Source organism: Haliaeetus albicilla, chromosome 16 (genome assembly GCF_947461875.1).
Source record: "Haliaeetus albicilla chromosome 16, bHalAlb1.1, whole genome shotgun sequence".
Lineage (NCBI taxonomy): Eukaryota > Metazoa > Chordata > Aves > Accipitriformes > Accipitridae > Haliaeetus > Haliaeetus albicilla.
The window spans coordinates 12,742,304-12,764,705 of record NC_091498.1 but is presented as its reverse complement, the minus strand read 5'-3'; the positions used below and the strand labels follow the sequence as shown (position 1 = coordinate 12,764,705).

Genomic DNA, 22,402 nt, shown 5'->3' with positions numbered 1-22,402 from the left:
CCATCCCATGCAGCCGTTCCAAATCCTGCATCCCAGCCAAGGGGCGTCTGCTGCAGGGTCAAAATCTGCTGTGACATACATTTTTTAAAACCTTATTTTTTTTCCCAAGAAAGAGTGGTGCTGGTTTGGCCTGCCAGATCACAGCTGAACAGAAATAACCCACAAAAATAATAATCAAATAATATATAAGCAGAAGCACAGGGCAAAAAATTCCATGCAAAATCAGAGATTCAAATTCATTTTCTACCCTGTTTTTCCCAGTGGGAGGTGCTGTAAGCAATGACCCTTTTCTCTTTATACCCATTTATTTTGCAGAAGGCAAAGCTACAAATGTAGCTTCCAAAAATGAAAGATCCAGTTTTTAACCAGCGGAAGTCAGTTTTTCAGGGCACGCAGATGACTTCACGTAACATCCCAAAATCTGGGCATATTCAAGGCAAGTGAGTTTTCTGAACATGTTTTTTGGGTGTGTTTTTCCCCCCAAGCAGCACTGAAACACTCTTTACAACCTCCACCACCCTCTGCTTCTCTTCTTAGCAAGGTGGAGTCTCATTTTAAAAGCAAGGGAGTCCAGAAAAGGAGCACAAGAAGCCCAAAAAGCAAGCAAGCAGAGGAGAAACTCCTTAATGCGGCTGCATGGAGCAAATGTATTTTTAACTCATTTTCCCCAAGATATGCAGTTTGCAGAGGGGACAACCGAAAAAACAAAACAACCCCCAAACCCACACCCCTCCCACTCCCAGAATCAAAAAAGACAACTTCGAATTGCATCTCCCTGCTGTGGCAGCTCTCCAGTCGTATCCGGAGACACAGCTGCGTCAGCGCTCTCCCAACGAAGCAAACTTTCCTCTGTTACCACTTGACCAACCTGCTGAGCTGCAGTGGCACCTCAAAAATCGACTTTGAGAGGGGCACATCCCCAGGGACCAGAGCCCAACAGAGTCTCGGGAGATGCCGATGGAGAGCGAGAGCTGACGTTCTCGCTTGTGATTATCCAGGTGCAGACAGAGGGGCTTGAAGGTGAATGGGAGGTTCCCCCCTTACCTGCTCCTGCCTGCAGCCGAGCACCATCCCCTTTGCCTCCTGTCCTAAAATGCTTCGAGGTGCTGCTGTGCATTATTAAAACGCTGCCATGTTTCATCCCAGAGATGGCCGCCCTCTCACCGGAAACAAGTTTCATCCGCTGGTTGTAAAGCACTTTGCGATTTAAAAAAAAGAAAAAAACAAAACAAAATAAAGCAGCATGTGCGTAAGATACATTTGGTCATAAAATACTTACAGCTTTAATTTGGCAAATGGAAAGAGATGGCTTGGAAAGGAAAGAGGCAGCTGCGGGGTACGCAAACCACTTGGATGTGCCTGTTGGGCACTGGACCAGGAGCCGGTGGGGACGGCTTGCCCTGGGCCACAACAGCACGCTCACGCTCACTTTGCTCAAATCCTTTCCCAAAGATTTATTGAAAATTGAAACTGCGGCACACAGGGTTACATTTGTATGGGGAAAGTGGGGTTTTATGGCGAACACTGTGCCCGAGTCACATTTTTTGCATACGACGCATTGAACACAGGCTCGAGGACCTCCTGGACAAACCCATCCCCTCCCCAAACTGCTTTGGTTTCGCAATTAAAATACAAGGTGACCCACTGGGACAGATGAACAAAAACCGAGAGTAACTACTGGCCATCAAGTAAAAAAACGTCAAAACAAATCAGTGAAATGTCACCAAGAGCATTTCAGTCCTGCTCCCCACCTGAGCCACCACTGGGGAAGGGCTCATTCTGTGATTTTTTTTTTACTTTAAAAACAAGTTGAAGAATTAAGTGGATTTAAGAAAAACAAGCCCCTGCTGTGTGTTCCCTGCTCCCTTGAAGCCTGGTCTGTTGCACTGTGGAAAGGCGGTTTCTACTACAGATTTCTTATAATAATAAAAAAAGAGGGGGGGCAGAAATTTGTCTTAAAGCTGCTCTTGTGCCTTCCCTGCAGCCAGAGAAGAGGCTGTTTGTCACGGCCCCACTTGCTGCTGCGAGATGCTGTAAAACCCATTAACTTGCTCCATCCAGGTGAGTCTCCAGGCAAGTCTCCACCTCAGCTTCGCTCCCCTAGTCAAAGGAGCAAGGACTTTTCCGAATGCAGGATGGGTCTTCTGAGGAGGCTATGTGGAATGGGAGTGCCTCTGTTTTCTGTTGAATATAGAAAGCACTTCAAAAAAATAGAAGAAGGGGTCACTTCCATCCGCAGGGGAAGAGGATTGCTTTGTGTCATCAGTCTCTGGTTTTATTTTACAGTCTGTAAAAATACTCTGGCCGTCCACATCCATTCATGATATAAAGCAGTAAAAAAAAAAAATAATTATATATATATAATATGGTTTATTTATACAGTTACACTTGCAAGGCAAATTGATCCTTCGCTGGCCAGGCCCTTCTACCTCCAGATGCTCTGCCTGGTTGATACGACTGTAAGACAAGACAAAAACAACCTGAGCAACCCCATCATGGTGGACGAGCGCTTGCAAAAAGGGGAACGGAAAATGGGACATACCCGAGCGCAAAGCCCAGACTGGGAGATGGACATGCAGATGCCGCAGCATCTGGTGAGATGGGGATGGAGGTTTCGGGCCGTGAGGAGGATGGCAGAAGGGTTTTGCTGAGGGGATGGTGGCGTGGGTAGGAATGGGATGCCGGGATGCAGGCAGCATCGCCACGGCAGGCAGGGACATCACAGCTTGCTTTTGCTGCGCCCAAAAATGTAGTGCAAGGTGGGAAAAAAGGTCACAGGAGGTGGAAAGGGTTTTGGGGTGAACAGGTCCCTGGGATGGAGCAGAAGTGACTCCCGTAAAAGATGGGAGCCAAATCCTCCCCGTCTTAACCCTAGCAAGGTCTTAGCCCCAGGGGGATGCAGGATAGCAGGAGAGGGGATGAGGAGCATCCTCCACAGCTCCTGGCAGGGCAAAGAGCCGGACGGCCAGTGTGTGGAGCCCCTGGCAGCAGAGCAGAGGCTGCCGGGGTGTAAGCTTTGCTCTTCCTAATGGCATCTATAAATAGCTCCGGCCTCCCGCTCCCAGCACACGCTCACTCTCTGCAGCCTGTTTTGGGCAGCAAAAGCCTCTTCCTGCTTCCCACACATCCTCCCCAGACCAGCTCGCGCTCCTGGGAGCCCATGAGGACATACACACCTTCGGGGTTCAGGCTGGACACCAGGGGCTCCGGCAGGGTCTTGGGATGGCTGAGGAGCTGCTTGGTGCTGGCCCGGGGAGGTGAGTCGGCACTGGCGGTGGGAGGAAAACCTACGGGATGGGGAAAAACACCTGGCTCAGGCAGCACTTGTACCTCCTCCCATGCTTACCGGGCATGGCCGCTGCAGTGCCGTGGGGCAGCCACATCACCCTCTCCAGGTGCTCTGGAGGAGAAACGGCTGGGTCCCCGTTTTCCCCATCTCCTTCCATGAAAGCCCCCCACCGCCTCCTCTCATCCCTGCGATGATGCAGACGTGGCCCTGGGCACCATGCTCACCCTTCCCTCGCCAGACACAAAGAGGTCATCGGTGGCCAGAGCCTGTCCCCACCAGCCCACAGCCCCCAGGGGCTGATGCTGGCCCTCGGCCACCTGCTTTTTGCCACCACCGCCATGGTGGCATGCAGTGATACTGCGAAGGAAAGCTCCCTGCGGCCGCCCTGGCCCCAAAAGCAGCAATGCAGCATCCAACCCCTGACCATGGCTATGAGCAGCCCCGACGCTTCAATGGGGTGGAATAAGGAGCCCCAGAATTGGCAAGCCTCAGAAAGACCCCCGGGTGGTGAGTGACTGCCATGCCAGCACCAAAATCCCGTCCCTGCTGCCTAATCTCAGCACCCAGGGCAGAACTGGCCAGGCTTTGGGGCCGACCCCCTTGGAGGGGGAGGCAGGGAGGAGACAGGGGTCGCGCGGAGCAGCCCCGCCGGCCGAGCCGGCAGCAGCATGCTGACCTCCGTTTCTCCGGCAGGCTGGCAGCTCACGCGGGCTCGGCTCCGGCTGGGCATCCTCCTCGGACCTGGCCTGCAGGATGGTCACCGTGGCCCCCGTCTGCTGAATAAACTGCTGCAAATTACACTGCCTCAGCTCCTTATTTAACTCCTCCAGCTCTTGGGTCTGGGCCTGCAAAACATACACCGAGGAGGGGGACAGGATGAGCTGCATGTCCCCCCCCATGCCCCAAAAACAGCTGGCATACACCCCCCGGGGCTGCTCCCCCAATTGGGGCTCACCCTACTGGAGCTGGCGGAGGGGACCTCGGGGGTACTGTAGGGTGCAGGGTGCCCAGGCAGAGGGGACGAGGAAGGTGGTGTTTTGGGAACAGCCCTGCTTCACTGCATCTCCACAAGAGGGTGCGAGCAGCCATCAAACGGCGGCCGCCGTGGTGCTGGTTGATGCCAGACGCAAACGAGATGCTCAAGAAGAGATGCTGGAAGCATGGCCACCCTGGGGAAGGGTGGCTACCACTGCCTGGCTGGGCAAAAGCTTCTCCCTTTTGCTCCACCAAAGGGGACCCGGTGGGTGGAGGACAGGTGACACACAGTGCCTGGACCCCCTGATGCCAGGGGGAGCCAGGACAGGCGAGCCGGGGGGGCATCATGGCTCAGCCCCGCACTGTGCAGCCCCCGTGATGAGCCCAAGCCCCCACACAGCTTGCATGGTCAAAAGGCTTCATGCACAGGCACCACAGGGCCCTACGCTATCCCACTCTGTGACTCCTTTATCCAAGATGACATTGACCCTTGTGCCAACACCACTGACCCCACACATGGACCATTTGCTCCAGCACCATCGTCCATGCCGGAGTGGGGTGATGCTGTGCTCCCCATGCAGCAGCCAGCAGGAACCCCAGCCCAGATGCAGCTTGTATGCAGAGCGATGGATGTGGAACGCTATGCCAGCTGGGCAAGAGCGGTGGTGTCCCCCCGAACAGCGGTCACCACTGCTGAGCCACCTCTGTGCACCCCGCCCCACGCTCACCGGCCAGGTGGGCCAGGACCAACCCCACTCAACCCATCAGCCCCATGCCGCCGGAAAGCTGGTCCCATCCCCTCCTGAAGGTCCCGCCACCCCATGGGGCTGCGCAACCCAGTCCTATCTACCTGCAGGTTCCTTTCAGCTTCCTCCAGGGCCTTCTCCACGCTGGCCAGGTTGCTCTCCAGCTGGGTGCCTTGCTTGACCTTGGCCTCCAGGTCCCTTTTCATCTTGGCGGCCATGTCCTCCAGCTCTGTGGGGCTGGGCGCAGGGGTCTCCTTCCCTCTCTTGGCCCTTTCAGCCATCTCCCACTGGATCTCCTCCTGCAGGGCTTCGGTCCGGGCGCTCAGCTCATAAATCCTCTGGGTGTACTCTTCCAGGCTGGCCCGCAAGCTCCTAACCCGCTCCTGCCGCTCCCGCTCACACTCCTTCTCCAGCCGGAGCTCGCTCTGCCAAAACTCCTCCTCGCCCAGCTCTGTCTCATTCCTCCGGACCAGGTGCTCCAGGTAGAGGATCTCATCCTCCTGGTCGGCGAGCCGGCCACGCTCCCAGAGCCGTAGGTCCGTCTCCAGGGTGTCCCCGTGGGCCTCCAAGGAATGCAGCTGCTCCTGCTGCCACAGCACCCTCCTAAACAGCTCCTCCTTGGAGAGCTGGACAACCCCACCGCCCTCCAAGTCCATCCCTTCCCGCGCTTGCTGCCTCCAGCGGCTCACAGCGAATGGGTCGCCAGGGCCCGTAGGACCCAGGTTGAAGGTCATGGATTTTTTCGGCTCCCGCGAACGGGGTGCATCTGTGCCAGGGGGCCTGGGCTTGATGGGCAAGCTGGCCCGGATGAACGTCCTCTCGGGGGCTTGGGGAGTGCCCTCGGAGGAGGGCCGCTCGGCCACGCTGGGGCCCGTCCGCCGCAGGACGAACTGCACGTCGTTGGCATACTGCCCGCACTTGGCCAGGGACTCCAATGGGCATTCCAGTGGCAGCAGCTGCCGCTCCTTCTCCCGCAGCTTCTGCACCAGCACGTAGCGGCCTGTCTGACCTGCCGGGAGGAGGTGAGCACTTCAGATGGGGAAAGCCATAGCCAGCAGCTGTGCACCGAGGCTGCTGCCCCATGGCCAGCAGCTGGTGACGTCCCCACCACCCCAGAGCAGGACCCTACCCACCCAAGGTCTCCTCTTCCAAGGAAGCACCTGCAGATGGGTCGTCCCCTCGGCAGATGCCTCCACCTGCAAAGGGGCAGCTCCCCAGCAGATGGAGATGGCTCACCGATGGCCCGTGCCAAGGCGATGACCACTTCTTGGCAGGTGGTTTGCTCCGAGACACCGCAGACGACCCTCTGGATCCCGTCCACCCAGACCTTCAGCTCCATCCCCACAGCTGCTGGGCCTCAGGCGTGCTGGGTCATCGCAGGATGGGCTGCCTGCAGGGAGAAAAGAAACCAGGTTTCCATCCCAAACCGCTAACGAGGAACATGAGAGCCTTTGAGAGCCTCATCATTAAATCATCTTTAATGTCAGCATCCCGTAAGGTGTATCCTAGACCAAGCAATTGCTCGCTGCTGCCCCCCATCCATCTCTGCAGCTCTCCCTGTGCATGGATTGCATTTTTGTTGATATTATTAAAACACTACGTTCATCTACAAAAAAAACCAAACCAAAAACCAACACACAAAACCCCCCAACGTGTTTTTTTTTTTTTTTTGCTCATGCCTGGGCAGCAGGTCCAAATCTTCCCATGGTGGAAATGATGGGGTTTGTGCGCCTACATGGTGCCCAGAAGACGATGCCCAAGTTATTTCTGCTGCGAGTGCAGACTTTTAATGCGTTTGCTGGACTTTCACTGTGATTTCTCTGACAATTTGGCAGTGCGGCACCAGGGGATTTTCCAAACAATATTGGAAAAGGTAGAGAAACTGCCGGCTGCCCACCCTTGCAACTGGATATTGAGAGAAGGTGCAGATAATGCACATTTTAATCTATTTACCTCCATCTCAATTTATCAGAGGGGGATTAAGAAATTAAAATATAGCCTCTTTCTGCACAAAAATGTGACCAAAGGTGGGGTTTGGGAAGGGGAGCCAGGCACGAATGCCCGCGGCGAAGCGCGGGCTCCTGGGGGATGCTTTGTACAACACCAGGGCCCAGCCCGACTCCCACCCAGTGGTTACTTCTCCTGTGTTAAAATAACACCCATTCGCCTGGGTGCACACAACTCCTGCCTCTTCCAGCAGCTCAACAACTGTGACAGCCTTAAAAAAAAGGAGAAGAAAAAAAAAAAATTAAGCACAAGCTGTAAACAACTCAAATATTTGAGCTTATGGTGTTTTCAAACACCGTGCAAACAAATATATGTCTTTTTTCCCCTATAACACTGTTTTTTCCAGCATCAGGCTTGTCTGAAAGCCCTGGGTGAAGGAACATGTATGGGAAGTTTCCAGGCTCTCTGTCCAGAGGGTCCCAAACCACTTTCCCAACCTAAACCAGCTGGTCGTGGCCTCTCCACCCCTGAGCTCCAGCCCTCCCAAGTTTGCAGCCAGGCTGTGAGAAAGCTCAACCTCAGGTTAAACACCACTTCTTGCTTATTTTTTTGTTGCCTGCTTGAGTAATCAAAGGAAGAGCTTGAAGGGTCCTGCCTCCAGCGTTGAGGGATTTTAGCCACAGTGTGAGAAAGGCAAGGAGAAATCGGGGAAGATATGGCTTGGTGAGGCCGTTTCCCGTGGGTGCTGCGTCCCATTGGTGCCACCCCCCTGCCCACCTCTGAAATGTGGGCACGGAGCAGCCACCACAAATACCTTGGCGCTGAGCTCATGTTTGCCTTGGCTAGGCGGCCGGGGAAAACCGGTGGGGGTGAAGGGCACCTTGGGCTCGGCCGGCCTCCCTGTGAGCCAAAACCACTAAAATTTGCAAGGTTTAGCCCAATTTCATTTCAAAGCTGGGTTTTGGCACCACTTCCCCCCACCCTGTGCATTCAAGGCTGCAACCGGCCCCCGGTACGGAGCAAAGTCCAGGTGCTACCGTGGCACCACCCAGCTCACCCCGAAGCCACCGTCCCTAACCCTGCCGTGGCACCCTAATACCAAATTTGGGGTGGCAATGCATCCCGGGGAGCATCGCACCCACCCTGGCCAGGGACCTGGCTAGCATTGAACCCTTCTTCCCCTGCCCTGACCCCATGGGGAGGCCAGGAGCTTAAAAATAAATAGGAAAAAATTACCCAGCTGGGTGAGTCGCGTCGCACAGCCTCACCTTGCCCAAAAAATCCAGTGGTTGCCGAACGCTGCCGAGCGTGGGAGCGGGATGGCCGCCGGCATGCCAGTCCAAGGCACCTGTTTGGGTTCAAACCTGGCACCAACCTCCAGCCCCGCCTCGGCCAGCCGCCCCAGCAATCATTTACCAGCAGCCAGCGCGCGGCACACTACCACCAAAAAGCTGGGAGTGGCAGCAGCCAGCTTTTCTTCCGATACAGGGGACCACCTCCCCAAAAAGCAGCCGGCGCATCCCTCCCCCCCCCACATCCCTTCCCCCTGCATCTCTCCCTGCCGCATCCCCCAGCACCCCAAAATCCAATTGTTTTTATTATTATTTCCTTAAATCCTTGCAAGCGCAGGGGGTCCCCATTAGCTGATTGCTTGCCGCAACCCCTGGGGTTTTTGGGGGTCACCAGCCCCAGCTCACTGCTGGATATAGGGTGTTATCTGTCCCTTGCAAGGGGGTGGTAAATAGGGCTTGGGGCTGCTCCCTCCTCGCCCCTTCCCAGGGCAGGATCAGCTGCCCCAGCCCACCCAAAACCAGCCTGGCTGCCCCTCTTCCCCCAAAGCCCCGGGCTCACGGCAGAGCTGCCGGGATGAAGGCAGCTCATCCTCATCTGGGGGGAACCAGTGATGCTCCTTGTACTCCCCAGTCCCTGCTTGGGGTGGGGGGACATCACAACCTGCACGCAGCGTCTCGTCCCAATATCCCACTGCACCAGCATCACCCTGGTTCAAAAAAAACCAACAAAGCACCCTAAAAGCCACCAGACAATAAACCCCAAAACTTCCACCTCGCCCCCAGCATCACCTCTGCTGTAGCCCCCCCAGCTCTTTACCATCACTCATTAAAAAATCAGCAGCTGTGGGGACATCTCATTGCTCTGCTCGCAAATACGACACCCCCCCAGCTTTGCTGCCTGCTTTAATTATTGGGTGCCTTTGTTACACCACCAGGTAGCGAAAAGGGCTTTTTTTTGGGGGGGTGAGAATCACTTTTCTTGGGGAAGAAGCACTTCTCAGCAGGAAGCCGGTTTCCAGCTGCCTCTGTGTGTATTTGCCCTAGGAGGTCACTTTGATCATGAACCAGAAGTGCAGGCAGCTGCCAGGCCCTGCCGGCTGCCCTGAAAACAGCCCAGGGAAGTGAGCAGGTGGCTGCGGGCACCAGGATGGATGACGGTCACTCCCAAAAGTCACTCTCATTTTATTCTTATTTCTCCCCTCCCCTGCTATGGATTTCTAAATCATTTTTATTGGAAGCAGATTAACAAAGTGACTAATTTTCTGCTCCCTTCCCAGCACGATGGGTCCTAAAATTGAGGGTAGGGATGATTCATACTACGACTTCAACAAATTTCCTAACTGGGAGTTGGAATTTCAAATACTGACACTAAAAAAAAAATTAAAAAAAAATAACAATCTTAGATCTTGCACTTTATTTTGTTTCCTGGCACTGCCATCTCCCAGCCCCCCCAAAGCTGTTGGGCTAAAGGAAGAGCAGATGAAGGAGCATTTCTGCATGTGCGGGAGGATGCACGTTTTGTGTAGCTCCTGAAAACCGCCATCCTGATGGCTGCCAGGACTCACAAGAGTTTGGTGATCTCCCTGCACCTGAAATAATACACGGCCAGCCAAGAAAACTGGCCAGTCACCCTCCTTACAGAAGCAAGGACTGCCACTGATTTGCAGGGACCCCCCGCCACATCCCCCACAGGGACTCTCAGAAGCTGAGACAGCACCTTCCAGCCAAGGATTACAAACACTTTGCAAGTGCCTCTTTCCCATGTTTTGCCACACACAAGAAAAAAAAAAAAAAAAAAAGCCTGTTAGAAAAAGAACAACAATCTTGCACCCAACAGCAAGGCCAGCTGCACCCAAACGCCTCTATCAGAGCTTCCAACAAGCACCATCTGGGATGAGCATGAAGGTTTTGAGCCAAGCATCCCGCCAGTGCTGAGGTTTCACCCATTTTTGGGGGTTTGCTTGCTTCCCTTGCTACATCCACCCCCTGGCAGAGAGCCAGGCATGGGGCTGGGCAGGCAGGAGAGCAGTGGCACAGGGAGAGCTTCCCAGCAAGCCTAATTAAAACTGCAAAAAGCCAGCAGACTAACTTTTCGGGTCAGGGTTTGGGCTGGGCATAGAGTTATAAAGGCTCATAATAAATAAATAAAGATGTATTTGTACTTGAGAGCAGGCTGTGATGAGCCCACCATCCAAGGAGGACCAAGGTGTCCACAGGGACCAGCAGCTCTGCGTCCCTTTGGATGCGCTCCAGGCAGATGCTGGGGTGCTCTCGGTCATTTCATTCCTGCTTTGAACCTGACCCTCTCGCTCCTCTCCTGACCAACGCCAGGGAGGACGATCATCCCAGCTGCATGCAGACACACAAGTAAAAAAGAAAACAAAACCCAATACATGAGTAAAGATCAAGTGGTGAGGGAGGAGTGGCCCTGTGCTGCCATCCTGCATGCCGGAGTGCTGGCACGCTGGCCGTGACTCACCGCCACAGATCAGCTGCTGCCATGACACATCCATCAGCTATTTAATGCTTCCTGAGGTCCCTCCCTGCCCAAAGCACCAGGCCCAGCTCCTGGGCACTGAAGGGAAGAGATGGTACTTGCCCACCTGCTGAAACCTTCTGGTGGGACAGAAGCCTTCCTGTTACTCAGGTGTGGAGACGTGACCCAACATGGAGAAGATGCATGGGGAACCAAAACCTCCTGACAGCGCTCATCCTGCAGCAGGTTGGAAGGGACGGGCCGTGGTCCAGGCTCCCCTCCAGCCCATCGAGAGTGTCCTCCTGCCTCAGGTCCCTCTTTTGGAGCAGCATCACCTGCCCTTGGCTGGGGTGTTGCAGGGATAGAGCAGCTCTGCTGGGCTTTCCATGCCATGTCCATCCCAGGCCAGAAGGTGATGCCACAGTCCAAGGTTGAGGCTGTGGCCAAGGGTTGGTGCCGCTGGTGGGTCCAACACTGGGCAGAGATCAGCCTTGGCAAGGCTTGATGCTGTGGCTCTTCCTGGGATGGCAGGTCCAACGCTGGGTGGAGATGATCATCCACGGTTCTGAACGAGCTGTCCATGCAGCAGACTCTGGTGACCACCGATGGTCACTGTCACCTCAGCAGGAAGCACCAGGCAAAGCCCTGCCCGCAGCCACATGGTGCAGGACCTTTCCACGGTGCCATGCTCGTCCTGAGGATGCTGGCCCCAGAATCCTGAAGGGACACCATCACCTGGCCTGGTGGAAAGCAGCCAAGAGGGCCACGTCCCAAAGAGGTCATTGTCCTCTCCTGCAGCATGGGGGCCATCAGGGTGCAGGCAGGACACAGGCTCCAGCCCAAGGCAGCAAATGGGTTACTTCATCCCAGTGCAAAGAGCTGACAGGGGTTAAACAAGCTGAAGAGGTGACAAACGAGTCCTACCAGAGTGGTCACAGTGGCAGCTCTTCATCCTTCCGCCGTCACAGGGAGGGTGTGCAAGCATTACTCACCCCCCAGGCCTATTGAAGCCTCTAGCTCTTATGCAAGGTGGCCGCAAGCACCCAGGAGCAAGGAAGCAGCAGTCATGGGGCTCTAATTCACACCCAAGTGGCTTATTTAGGGGTGGCCATAATAGTCCCCACATCCTTGTTCCACCCATCATACCCCATCCAGCTCTCTGCTCTGCCGTGGTGCACCTGACAGCAAGCCCTAAAAATCAGCAAATTACTGAAATCAGTAATTTCAAAACCGCATGAGGGCTTGGCAGACTCCGCTTTTCTCCCCTCCTTCACAGTCGGAGAAACCCCAGCTGGGGACAAAGATAACCACTGCAAACGTACTCTGAAGGTGCACCTTTACCAGAGATGTGTTGACGGATCCCAGCCTACACGCACCCCCAGGCTCCATTGGGCTTCAATAGCAAGCTACTTCTGCTGGGGGCATCTTATGATGCCTAATGCATGCTCGGCATCTGCAGAAGTTACATCCATGTTTCAAGGGCTTTTTGCACCCAAAGGAGATTGAAGAGCCAAGACCAGGAAACCTAAGTCCCGTAGCCTTTGCATGGCTCAAGAGCTGAAGCATCACTTGAGCCTGAAGCCACAGACCACTGCTGAAGTCCCCTGGCACCCCAAGGGGGACGTGTCCCACACATTAGGATTGTGCAGGAACTGCCCAAAGAGACAGATTTCTGGAGAGCCATAAGCACCGTGCCAGCAATCCCCCATTAAGAGCAAAACAGAGGCTTTGGGATTTTCTGCTCTACTTCCTCCCCAAAATTACAGACCCACACTAACATGCCTGGGGTGTATTGGTGAGGCTGGCCGATGCAGGGCAGGGTGGGAAGAGCCAGGGACAAATCCTGCCCAGGGCTGCGACATGGGATGGGGATGGGCCTTGCGGTGATGGCCTTCAGCAGGGATTTAGGGGAGGGAGGCTCCCACCCCAGCCGATGCGGAAGAAGCTCATCCCATCCCAGCTCCGCCTGCAGGGATTTCTCTCACCATTTCTTTCACCCAACCTTTTGGGTCTGCTACAGCATTGCACCCACACGAAGGCTTCAGAAACAGCATTGGGAAGGAGCCGGGGAACTTTTTTCTCCTCTTAAACAAGCCAAGATTTGTGGTCATGGCGGGCCAGCGTTGAGAGCCACGTTGAAACATCAAGGATCACAGGCAGCAATGACATTTCAGGGATGTATACTAGCCAGTCCAGCCCGCAGATGAGCAACCAACCGAAAGCTCATTATAAATTAAAAGAAGGAAAAAAAAGCCTTCCACCTACTGCACACACTCACATTACAGCATTTCAGCCTGGAAGGGGAAGGATCACCTTCCTCACCTTAATCCATCGTATTTCTCCCTTGCAGCACTAATGGTTACCATCCACGGGGGGAGAAGAGCTGGCAAGGCTGGCTAGTAAAGTCTGCCATAAAGATGGCAGGTTTGCAGATAAAGGTTTGCAAGGGAAACATTGGCAGCACCTGCTATTGCTGTAACCATTACCATCAACCCCAGATGCGCAAGTGAAGAGCAACTTCATGAAAGCAGCTGAGAGTAAATTCATAGTTTCTTCTCAAGGGGGCAAACCAAAATTAGCAACAACATGTAGATTAGAGGGGAAAGAGGAAAGGCTCTTTAACTGCCATGCTCCTTTTTTCTCGTGCCACTGAACCCATCTGGATGCCGAGCCCAAGAGGAGATGGGGAAGTATTTAGGTGTCCAGCTTCCAGCAAGGCTGGGTCTAGGTACCCTTGGGCTCTAGGCTGACCTAGATCAGCCTTGAGGACTAGGGGTTGGACTTGAAAATCTTTCAGGGTTGAGTCTGATGCCTAATTTTTCCCTAAAACTACTGCCTTTATTTTTAACACAAAAAAATATGGTGCTTGCTCTTCAGCTGCCAAGGCACTGCTGTACCTGCAGCCGCTGCCCACCTGCGAGCCCCAGCGCAGCAGCTCCGGGATGCTCAAATGCCCATTGTCTTTGGGCAATGACTCACAATCCAGCTCTTAAAAGCCAAGCTCTGAGAGGTATTTACCAGACCATCCGCACACAAACACAACCCCAGCACGCATCTGCCAGCAGGTCCAGCATCTCTGCTGCATTCATCTTCCACAGCAGTCATCAGTGAAAGCACGATGCAGTTTGTGACTGTTCTCCCGTTATTACACACAGCCCATTCCCCAAGTCAGAAAATAGCTTATATTTCTCATCACGCGGGATGCATAAGGAATGCTGCAAATCTGGAGATGCAAGAGCCTGTTTAAGCCTTGGAAATACTCCGAAGTACCCAAAGTACCTGCTTTCTCCTCCCTAGCCAAAGAGGAGAAGTGTTTCAGTTTCCTCCAGATTTCCATTTTTTTCCCCCACAAGGGCAAGACCAAAATGGGGAAAACCCAACCAACGAGCTATTTCTCCCAGTGCCTCCAGAAGAGCCAGAAACGACCCTCAAAGTGCAGCTTCCTCGTGATGCTCACCCAGTCCAGCCCAGAGGATGAGATGCACTTTGGCCACCTACGAGGCAAGGAGAGACAGGCGCTGACCTGCCGCTCTCCCTGTCTCATCTCAGAGTGATCAAGGATTTAATTTCCATAGGATTACAGGAAAATTCAGGCTCTGCACCTCTCCTCCGAGTAGGACCAGGGACATGAAAAAGCCAAATGACCTCCAAATATTCTCCCCCCAACCTGCCTTCCACCCTCCTTCAGAAGAGCTGGTGTCAGCCACCAGCAATCCTCTTTCCACTCCAATTCTCATCCTAGGGGAGAGGGTAATTAACAAATTAGCAAATGCAAAACTGGGGATAAACCTTCCAGATTTTATTTTCCATTTCCAGAATAACTCACAGTTTTCTACCCTGCTTCAGAAAGCGGCCACATGCCAAGGACACACTGCTGGGTCTCCGGAGGAGAGGATGCACTGATGAATATGCAGGTGCATGCTGCCACAGATATTTATTTATAACTTCGTAGGATTAAAAAGACCTTTAACAACCATTTGCTGAGAGCTGAAATTGCTCCTTTCTTTCTCTCTCTCTCACACACACACACACAGATGCAGAGTCAAATAAACAAGAGACCCAGAATTAATCCAGGCTGAAACCTTTGATAAGGCACTTGGGTATTTTAGAAGTCTCTGCTTTCACACTACCTGGCACATGATTAATTAGGTGGAGGTGCTATCAATCCCTGCCTGAACCCACCCAGAGATAATAAGCTCTTTAAAGCACTAAAATGGAGGTGCATCTCTGGAGAGGCAACTCAATCCCCTGTCTGGCACTAAAACGCCAGGGGCCATTCATGAGGGGGTACCAGTCACTGTCCTTCAACAAGTGATGGAGATCATGGCTGTGTGACCAACTTTAATCCCCCAAACTGCCTTGCTGGGAGGCAGCGAACCTCTGGCTGAAAAGGTTTTGGTGCCAGCAAAGGGCTCCATCTCCTGCTCCACACATAGGTGTCCTCCTTTCAAATTCTGGGGGTCAAGGGTTCCGCCGGCACTCAGTGATACCCGAAGGACTGAGATGGGATGGGAACTGGTGCTGGGGACCGCGCCAGCTCTCCCGCCTGCACAGAGACGGAGATGCAATAAAAACATCTTGGTTTTCCAGAAGCATTTAGGAGCTTAATCCTCATGCAACTCATGCTCACCTGGGGTCACTCTAAGGAAACTCAGCCTTTTAAACCTCCTACCCTAGCTTCTTTATACTCCCAGCAAGTCATTAAAAAGCCAAACGAACTCAAAGAGGACAGCACCAGGTCCAACATCGCAGCCTGGGCAATCCTCAAACCGTGTTAAAACACTCAAAAAATTTCTTGAGGCAAAATAGATTTGATAGACAAGCAGTCCTAGGTGTGCAGCATCTCAAAGATGCAAAGCAATGCTGTTTCTAGTGCATCCACTCCTGGGTCGCAGGGATATTTCCCTGCCAGAGTGGGAGAGCAAACGTCCTTTCACGACACAAGATGTTGAGTTTATAAGATTTTTAAAAGACTAGAACAAGCAACAGAGTAGGACCTTTTTTTAAAAAAAAAAAAACACAACACAAAAAACCCCAAACCAAACAAACCCTACAGGAATCCTTTCTGTGGTACAAATCCCTGTGCAGATACAGCATTTTTCCCCACTGATGGTGGGGGAGGTGGGAATACCTTGGACCAGGTAGGATGTGGTACAACCTGGTGCCCAGGCTGGGTTAGCCCTGGGAAAGCCTCGCAGAGCTACCCCTTTGGGATGGGACCTCAAGGACTCGATGAACTGCCCCAAGAAAGCCCCATCCCAGAGGAATCAGGGCAGGGAGGAAAGGAAGGAGAGACATTCTCAGAGCAAGCCTGGGAAACACCTGACTTTCTACAGGCACAATCCATTAAGCAAAGACCTGGGCATACTGGCCAAGAGCCCAAGGAGACCATGAGCTGCTTTCTGACAATTAATTAAGCTCAAGTTGTCCCTTGGAGAAGCAGGGCAGGGTTCATGTTGCAGGAACCAGCCAGCACCTATCACAACATGCAAAGAGGTAAAAGCCCATTGCCGGGTCCACCCAGCCTTCCCACCACAAGTATGGGTGGCTCTTTGCAGAAAGGAGCACTGCCACCTCCAAACATTGCCAGAACTTGGAAAAGAAAATAAATAAAAATCAGCAAGTGAAACCAGCAACCACAAAGCCTCCAAAAAAACCAACCCAACCCATCTTTATTCTTATCTAGAAATGTCTGTGGTGTTCATCCAACCCCCTGCACACCACCAGCCGCCTCAGGCAAGCATCCAGAGGCAGAGACTAGCTCCCTGCCACACACTAGCGCCTCCCAGGGAAAGCAATACTCCTAGCAGGAATCATTAAACCAGCAAGAACCCTAAACAATGCTCTCCCCATGATCCCTCAGCCAGGCAGCTTCACAATACCAGCTGGGTGCTCACACTCCTTGCCAATGGCTTCCCCGGGCTGGCAGGAAAAGCAGGGAGCAAAGGGGAGGCTGTTGCTGACTGGGCTTCTCTGCTGACCCAGCTATGCTCCTACAGGATCCTATAGGTGCCTCCAGGGTCCCCATGCTCAGGAGCACAGCGCTAGGTCTAACATCATGGGGGACCTCCATGGGGGACGCTGGACCCTAAAATGCTGTTGAGAGCACTGTGGCATCCCATCACCAGTTCTCCCAGTTATGTGGGAGGCACCTGGGGGGACATGGGAACGTACGAACACTTGGCTCTTAAGACCAAGAGCTCCAGCAGGTCCTGCGCTGCAGCAGGGGAAGCCTTCCCAAATTCAGGCAGTGCTCAAGTGCCCCAAAGTTTCCAGCTCAGGGCTGATTCACCCATGTCTTCAGGTAAGTAGTGTTGCAGGGTTTGGGGCTTTTCTTTTTTTTATCCTTTTTTTTTTTTTTTTTTTTTTTTAAAGCAACGAGTTATTCTAGATGACTAGCCTGGGGCAGCTGGAAGCACCCCAGCCCTCAAGAAAGTGCTGACTCCAGTCCACAAAAAGCCAGATAATCAGCTGCTTTTAGAAGCTCATGAACTTGGCATCTGAAAAATGGAAGGACATAAAATTGTTAGCAATCATTTACAATAATAGGATTTTGTTAAAAACCTTCCGTGGAGACACACTTATGCCTTAATTTGACCACGCACGTTTACAAGGGCATAGACAAGCTGGGACAGATCGAGGAACATCCCTTAAAAAGATGCTCTTAAAACCAACGCATACACGCAGAGCTAATACTTAAAACATCCCTCACGCCTTTATTTAAACTCGGGCACAGAGCAACCCATCGTCAAGCAGCACCTGGCCTTCTTCCTAGCTCACCACAGCACCCAACATCGCATGACTCGAGGAAATACTCTGCTCTTGAAGCCTTGGCACACACATTATGGCCTCCAAGCCAGGGAGGATCAACCCCTTGTCTGGATTTGGTCCCAAAGCATCACTCCCCCCCAACACATGGGGATCAGCATAACATGGGCTTGGGTCACTTCCAAGCCACCGCTGGAGGGTTTTCCCCATAGCAGAAGACACAAATGGGACAGGGCAGAGAGATGTTGAAAGAACATGGATGAGATGAACCAGTGGGTACCCTAGCAGATGCACTCAGGCAATATATCTCTGCAGCATGTGGTGACAGTGAAGGTAACCATGACATGTCTCCACTGTGGAGGTGGACAGCATGCATGTTGCCGGAGCACACCAGCTCTCATCCAACCCCATCTTACATCCAGTCCCCAAAATACTTTGGCACAGAAGCTCCTCTATTTGCCTGGGCGCAGTAAATCCCTGTATCTTCAGCAATTACACCACACCACCTTTTTTGGTCAAGTCATATTTCAAAGAGCAGGGAAGGGAGCACCCTGGGATGATTCAGACTGGCCATCGCTGCACTGCTTCGGCCAGCCGCCACCCACTGCCAAAAAGTTTGGTCAAGCCTGGCAAGCTCCCCAGCACGCTCACTGGGGCCTGCGGGTATCCAAAGCTACCAAGCACAGCTGTAACTCGCTTTTCTTAAGCATCAGGAAAAAAAAAAAGAAATTAAAATAAATCAGACTTCATTCTTAAGTTGTTTTATTATCTCAGGGTCAGACTGTTGCTCAGGTCCCCCCTTCAAGCCCTGGATAGAGCTAACTCCCACATCTCTCCAGCACTCATTTGCAAAGAGTTGTATTTTTTAGAGCAATCGGCACCCCCTTGCCAGGAAATTTCAGAGGGCAGGACCCTTGGACCCACAAGTGCTCAATGCTGCAATGTTCCGGGCACCCGCAGGTGCTGCAAGCCACGCTCTCCGGCCTCGCAGCTTTCTGTGAAAAGGTGGAAGAAAGGCTTTAGAAAGATGTATGCACGTGGGGGTGCTTCTTCATTTCCATGCTATTTCTTTCCAGAAGCTGCAGGGAAGCCAGTGGAGCTATGCCGAGAGGGAGGCCAGGCACCATGCTCAGGCTTTCCCGCAGATAACCAGGGTGCCGGAGAATTCCTGGCATTCCAGCGGCACCGGCAGAAGGTAAGAGCATCCCCCCTTCCCTGCAGCTCCTTTCCCGAGCAGACACCGCCGGCACTGCCCAGTAGGGAAGGCAAGCAGCGTTCAGATACGCTTCCTGCTGGTAACCACTGCAGCTACAGCACGTGCACACACACATTTGCTCTCTTCTCCCTAAGAAGAGCTGCAGTTCTTGCTGCATGAGGAGTGCGACCCCACACAGCTACCCTGCGAGGTGAATGGACAGGTGAGTGTAGCATCGCTGCTCCATCCCGGCCAGATCCAGCGACCCTGCCATTTGACAGGTGAGCTCTGGCGTTCATGCCGCCACATGTTCCTGGGGCCCGGTGCCTGCCTGGCAAGTCTTGGCAGAGCACAGAGTCAGGGCCCACAAATGCACCATTAGCACCGGCATCCCTGGGAGCCGGCCCTGGCTTACTGCAAGGAGCAGCCAAAGCTCCCGTCTTGCCTCTTAGGATCATTTCTCACCCGTTTCCACCTGCCTCTTCCTAATTTCTCCCGAAATCGGCCATCCTGAGGGGAGTGCTGCAGGCTGTACCAGAGGCAGCCACTCTGAGTGAGAGGTGCACAGCAGTGACCCCTTCCTCCACATAATACCACTCTCAAACCCACGTTTGGGTTTTTAACCTGCAGTTACAAAGTACTGTTGCAGGGCAGGGAAAAAACAGGGAGAGGAGTTTGTTCTCCCACCGGCAGCGAGCCACAAGCGGAGTTACGAAACAACCTGCCGGCAGAGTTCACGGAAGGCATCAGAAATATGCAGCGAGGAGCCAGGCTCTTATCGAGGAATTTAACCCCTCTCCTGGTGACGTCTCTGAAGGGAGGAAAGATGGACAGCTTTGCCCAAGAGGTCTCTGAAGGGAGGACAGACGGACAGCTTTGCCCGAGAGGTCTCTGAAGGGAGGACGGACGGACAGACAGCTTTGCCCGAGAGGTCTCTGAAGGGAGGACGGACGGACAGACAGCTTTGCCCGAGAGGTCTCTGAAGGGAGGACGGACGGACAGACAGCTTTGCCCGAGAGGTCTCTGAAGGGAGGACGGACGGACAGACAGCTTTGCCCGAGAGGTCTCTGAAGGGAGGACGGACGGACAGACAGCTTTGCCCGAGAGGTCTCTGAAGGGAGGACGGACGGACAGACAGCTTTGCCCGAGAGGTCTCTGAAGGAAGGACGGACGGACAAACAGCTTTGCCCGAGAAGTCTCTGAAGGGAGGACGGACGAACAGCTTTGTCCCGTGGATGCAGACTGCGAGGGGGGGGCTCCTGGCACGGGTAGCCGAGAGCCCCCATCACCTTGGCCGCTCCTCCGCTGTGGGCTCCGGCCAGTGTTTTCAGTGCTAACCAGGACCACGATGCCGCTCCCTCCAGTGGGGCTTCGGCGGGCCACGCTGGTGGCAGGAGCTGCTGGGGTTGCCGGTGCCAGCAACCGGTGCCCCGGGCAGGCGGGAGGCAAAGCCTCCCCGTGCTGGACCAACCGGGACACGACCAGCACGGGCGGCAAAGGGGCTCGGGGGCTCGCCGAGCTGCTGCCGAGAGCTGCTCCCAGTCACCCCAGCCCGGGCTCTCGTTAAGGGATTTGGGCTTTCTGCAGGCACTCTGCCCCCAAGTCCCCTCCTCCACTCCGTACGCCCGGGCGGGTCGTCGCACTTCGCAGCCCCAAAATAACGGGGTTATCCCCCGCCGCCGGTGGGCCCTGCCAGGCGGGCGAGGCGCCGGCTGTCCCGGGGGCGCCTCGCTCCGGGCAGACCCGGGGCCAGCGGCCCCGCCGCCGCGGCCGCCGCCGCCACCCTCCCCGGGGCTGCTCCCGGGGGTGCCGGCCCAGCTGCGGGCAGGGCCGCGCCGCGCCCCGGTGCTGCAAAGCGGCGGCGGCCCCTTGCCGGGAGGCCCGGCCCGGCCCCACCGCGCCGGTGCGCACTCACCTGCCGCCGGCCCGGCGACGGCGGCTGCGGCTCCGGGTGCGGGTCCGCTCCTCGGCGGCGGCCGCTCGGCTCCGGCCCCGCCGCGCCGCTCCGCTCCGCAGCGCGGAGCCGCGGCGACCTGCAGCCCCGCCCCCTACCGCCGCCCCGCCCCCCGCCAGCCCCGCCCCCGGGCCAGGTGAGCGCCGCCCCTCCCCCCGCCCCGAGCGCCCCAAAGTCTTCCAGCCTCCGCGGTGTTTTTACGAAAAAAAGTCTCGAATTCTCCTTTTTTTTGGAAAAAAAAAAAAGTCTTAAATCCTTTTTTTTTTTAAAAAAGACCCCTTAAATTCTTTTTAAAAAAAGGCTTAAATTCCCCCTTTTTAAAAAAGAAGGTTAAAATCCTCCTTTAAAAAAAAGTCTTAAATTCTCTCGTTTTTCTTTCTAAAAAGGACTCTTAAATTAGTTTATTTTTCAAAGTCTTAACTTCTACTTTAAAAAAAAACCCTCTTAAAAAAAGCATTAAATTCTCCTTTTATTTAAAAAAAAAGTCTTAAACTCTCTTTTTTTTTAAAAAAAGGCCTTAGATCATTATCACATTTTTTAAAAGAAGTCTTAAATTCTCCTTTTTTTAACAAAAACCCCAAACAAAACCACACTGTACTTCTCTTTGCCAGGCTCCCAGCGCCGCAGGGCCATGCGGGTGGGCTCATTCCCTGCTGGAAGTGCTCAGCCGTACCTAAAATCCTGTGCCTGTCCTATGGCAGGTCCCAGACCTCCACCTGCCCCAGCAGGTCCCCAGGCGGGACGGAGGAAACCACCCCTTTCTCGGAGCGGAAGAGCTTGGCCTGGCCCAGGAGGTGTGGGCAGCCCCCACACCCCTTGCCCTTCAGCCGGCCAGGGGGCTTCGAACACCCTAAAACCGCAGAGAGGCGAGGGGAAGGAGACAGGTTCAGCCGGTTTGGGAAGAAGCAGGTGCCTGCTGCCATGCCGGAGGCTTTGGAAACTCCTCACCTCCTCCCTCTGCCTGCTTTTCCCATCCTAGCTCCCGTGAAAACCCCACCCGAAAGCTCCCCCCACCTTGCACGCCGATGCCCTTCCTCCACGGCCCGCCAGGCAACGAGGATGACTGTGGTGGCATTAGCCTCAGCATCCCATTCCTGGGGTCTCCACCTGTGAGGGTGCTCCAGCCATGCTGGGCCTGGTGCAACCCCGGTGTCAAGCATCTCCCACAGCGGGGCGAACACACAGTTAACTTTATATTTCTTTATCCAGAAGATCTTGTGAAATGTCCTACCGCTCAGGAGAAAGGAAAACCCACCCATCAGACCATGGGTCCCAAGGTGGCTGCTCTAAAATGGATCTCAGGGCTGCTGCTCCATCAGAAAATGTGCATTAATTTTCACTTACAGTCAGAAAAATCCCCATCTCACATGGACCTCCTCAGGTTTACAACATCCTTAACTACTCATTTCTCCGCATCCGAGCTGCTGGGATTAGGAGGTGATGCAACATGCGAGTATGTAGCTGTCACTCGGCAGCTTTAATTGGGTTTTTAAATGAAGTTTTCTGTTGTTCTGACATATTCCTCATAATTATGATCTCCTAAAATCAGATAATACATCTGGCGCTCTGTAACACAGGCCATGCCCTGGAGACCTTACAGCGCAGGAGGAACAAAGATCTATATAAGAAAACAACAAAAGCTGTTCTCAGGAGATACATATCTTATTTATTAGCTTGGATACTCTTCTGAGATCCTAATCAGACACAAACTGAGCAGAGGTTCGTTTGCCACTAGTGAGGATGGTTGTCTTCATTTTAAT

The 22,402-nt window shown here is 53.8% G+C and overlaps 1 protein-coding gene across 2 annotated transcripts; it reads right to left on the bottom strand.

Annotated features, from left to right (window-relative positions):
* Positions 1-1,429: 1,429 nt before the first annotated feature.
* RASSF7 (Ras association domain family member 7) lies at positions 1,430-20,726 on the bottom strand. 2 transcript variants are annotated; one of them, XM_069803521.1, is made up of 6 exons: positions 20,604-20,726; positions 6,247-6,400; positions 5,115-6,019; positions 3,966-4,134; positions 3,177-3,287; positions 1,430-2,457 (listed from the first exon to the last, which is right to left on the bottom strand). In XM_069803521.1, exons 2-6 carry the CDS (start codon positions 6,347-6,349, stop codon positions 2,426-2,428), a joined length of 1,320 nt encoding a protein of 439 aa, XP_069659622.1. In that variant the 5' UTR covers positions 6,350-6,400; positions 20,604-20,726; the 3' UTR covers positions 1,430-2,425. The 2 variants fall into 2 exon arrangements, with proteins under 2 accessions (XP_069659622.1, XP_069659623.1); XM_069803522.1 differs by lacking the exon at positions 3,966-4,134.
* Between the last annotated feature and the right edge of the window lie 1,676 nt (positions 20,727-22,402).

Bases quoted from the DNA above. Each gene is read 5' to 3' on its own strand.
- RASSF7 (XM_069803521.1), bottom strand. From the start codon at position 6,349: ATGGAGCTGAAGGTCTGGGTGGACGGGATCCAGAGGGTCGTCTGCGGT. The intron at 3,288-3,965 runs GTCAGCATGCTG...CCCATCCCGTAG, and splicing joins AGCCTGCCGGAGAAACGGAG to GTTTTCCTCCCACCGCCAGT. The intron at 2,458-3,176 runs GTGTGTATGTCC...CTTGTCTTACAG, and splicing joins GTCCAGCCTGAACCCCGAAG to TCGTATCAACCAGGCAGAGC.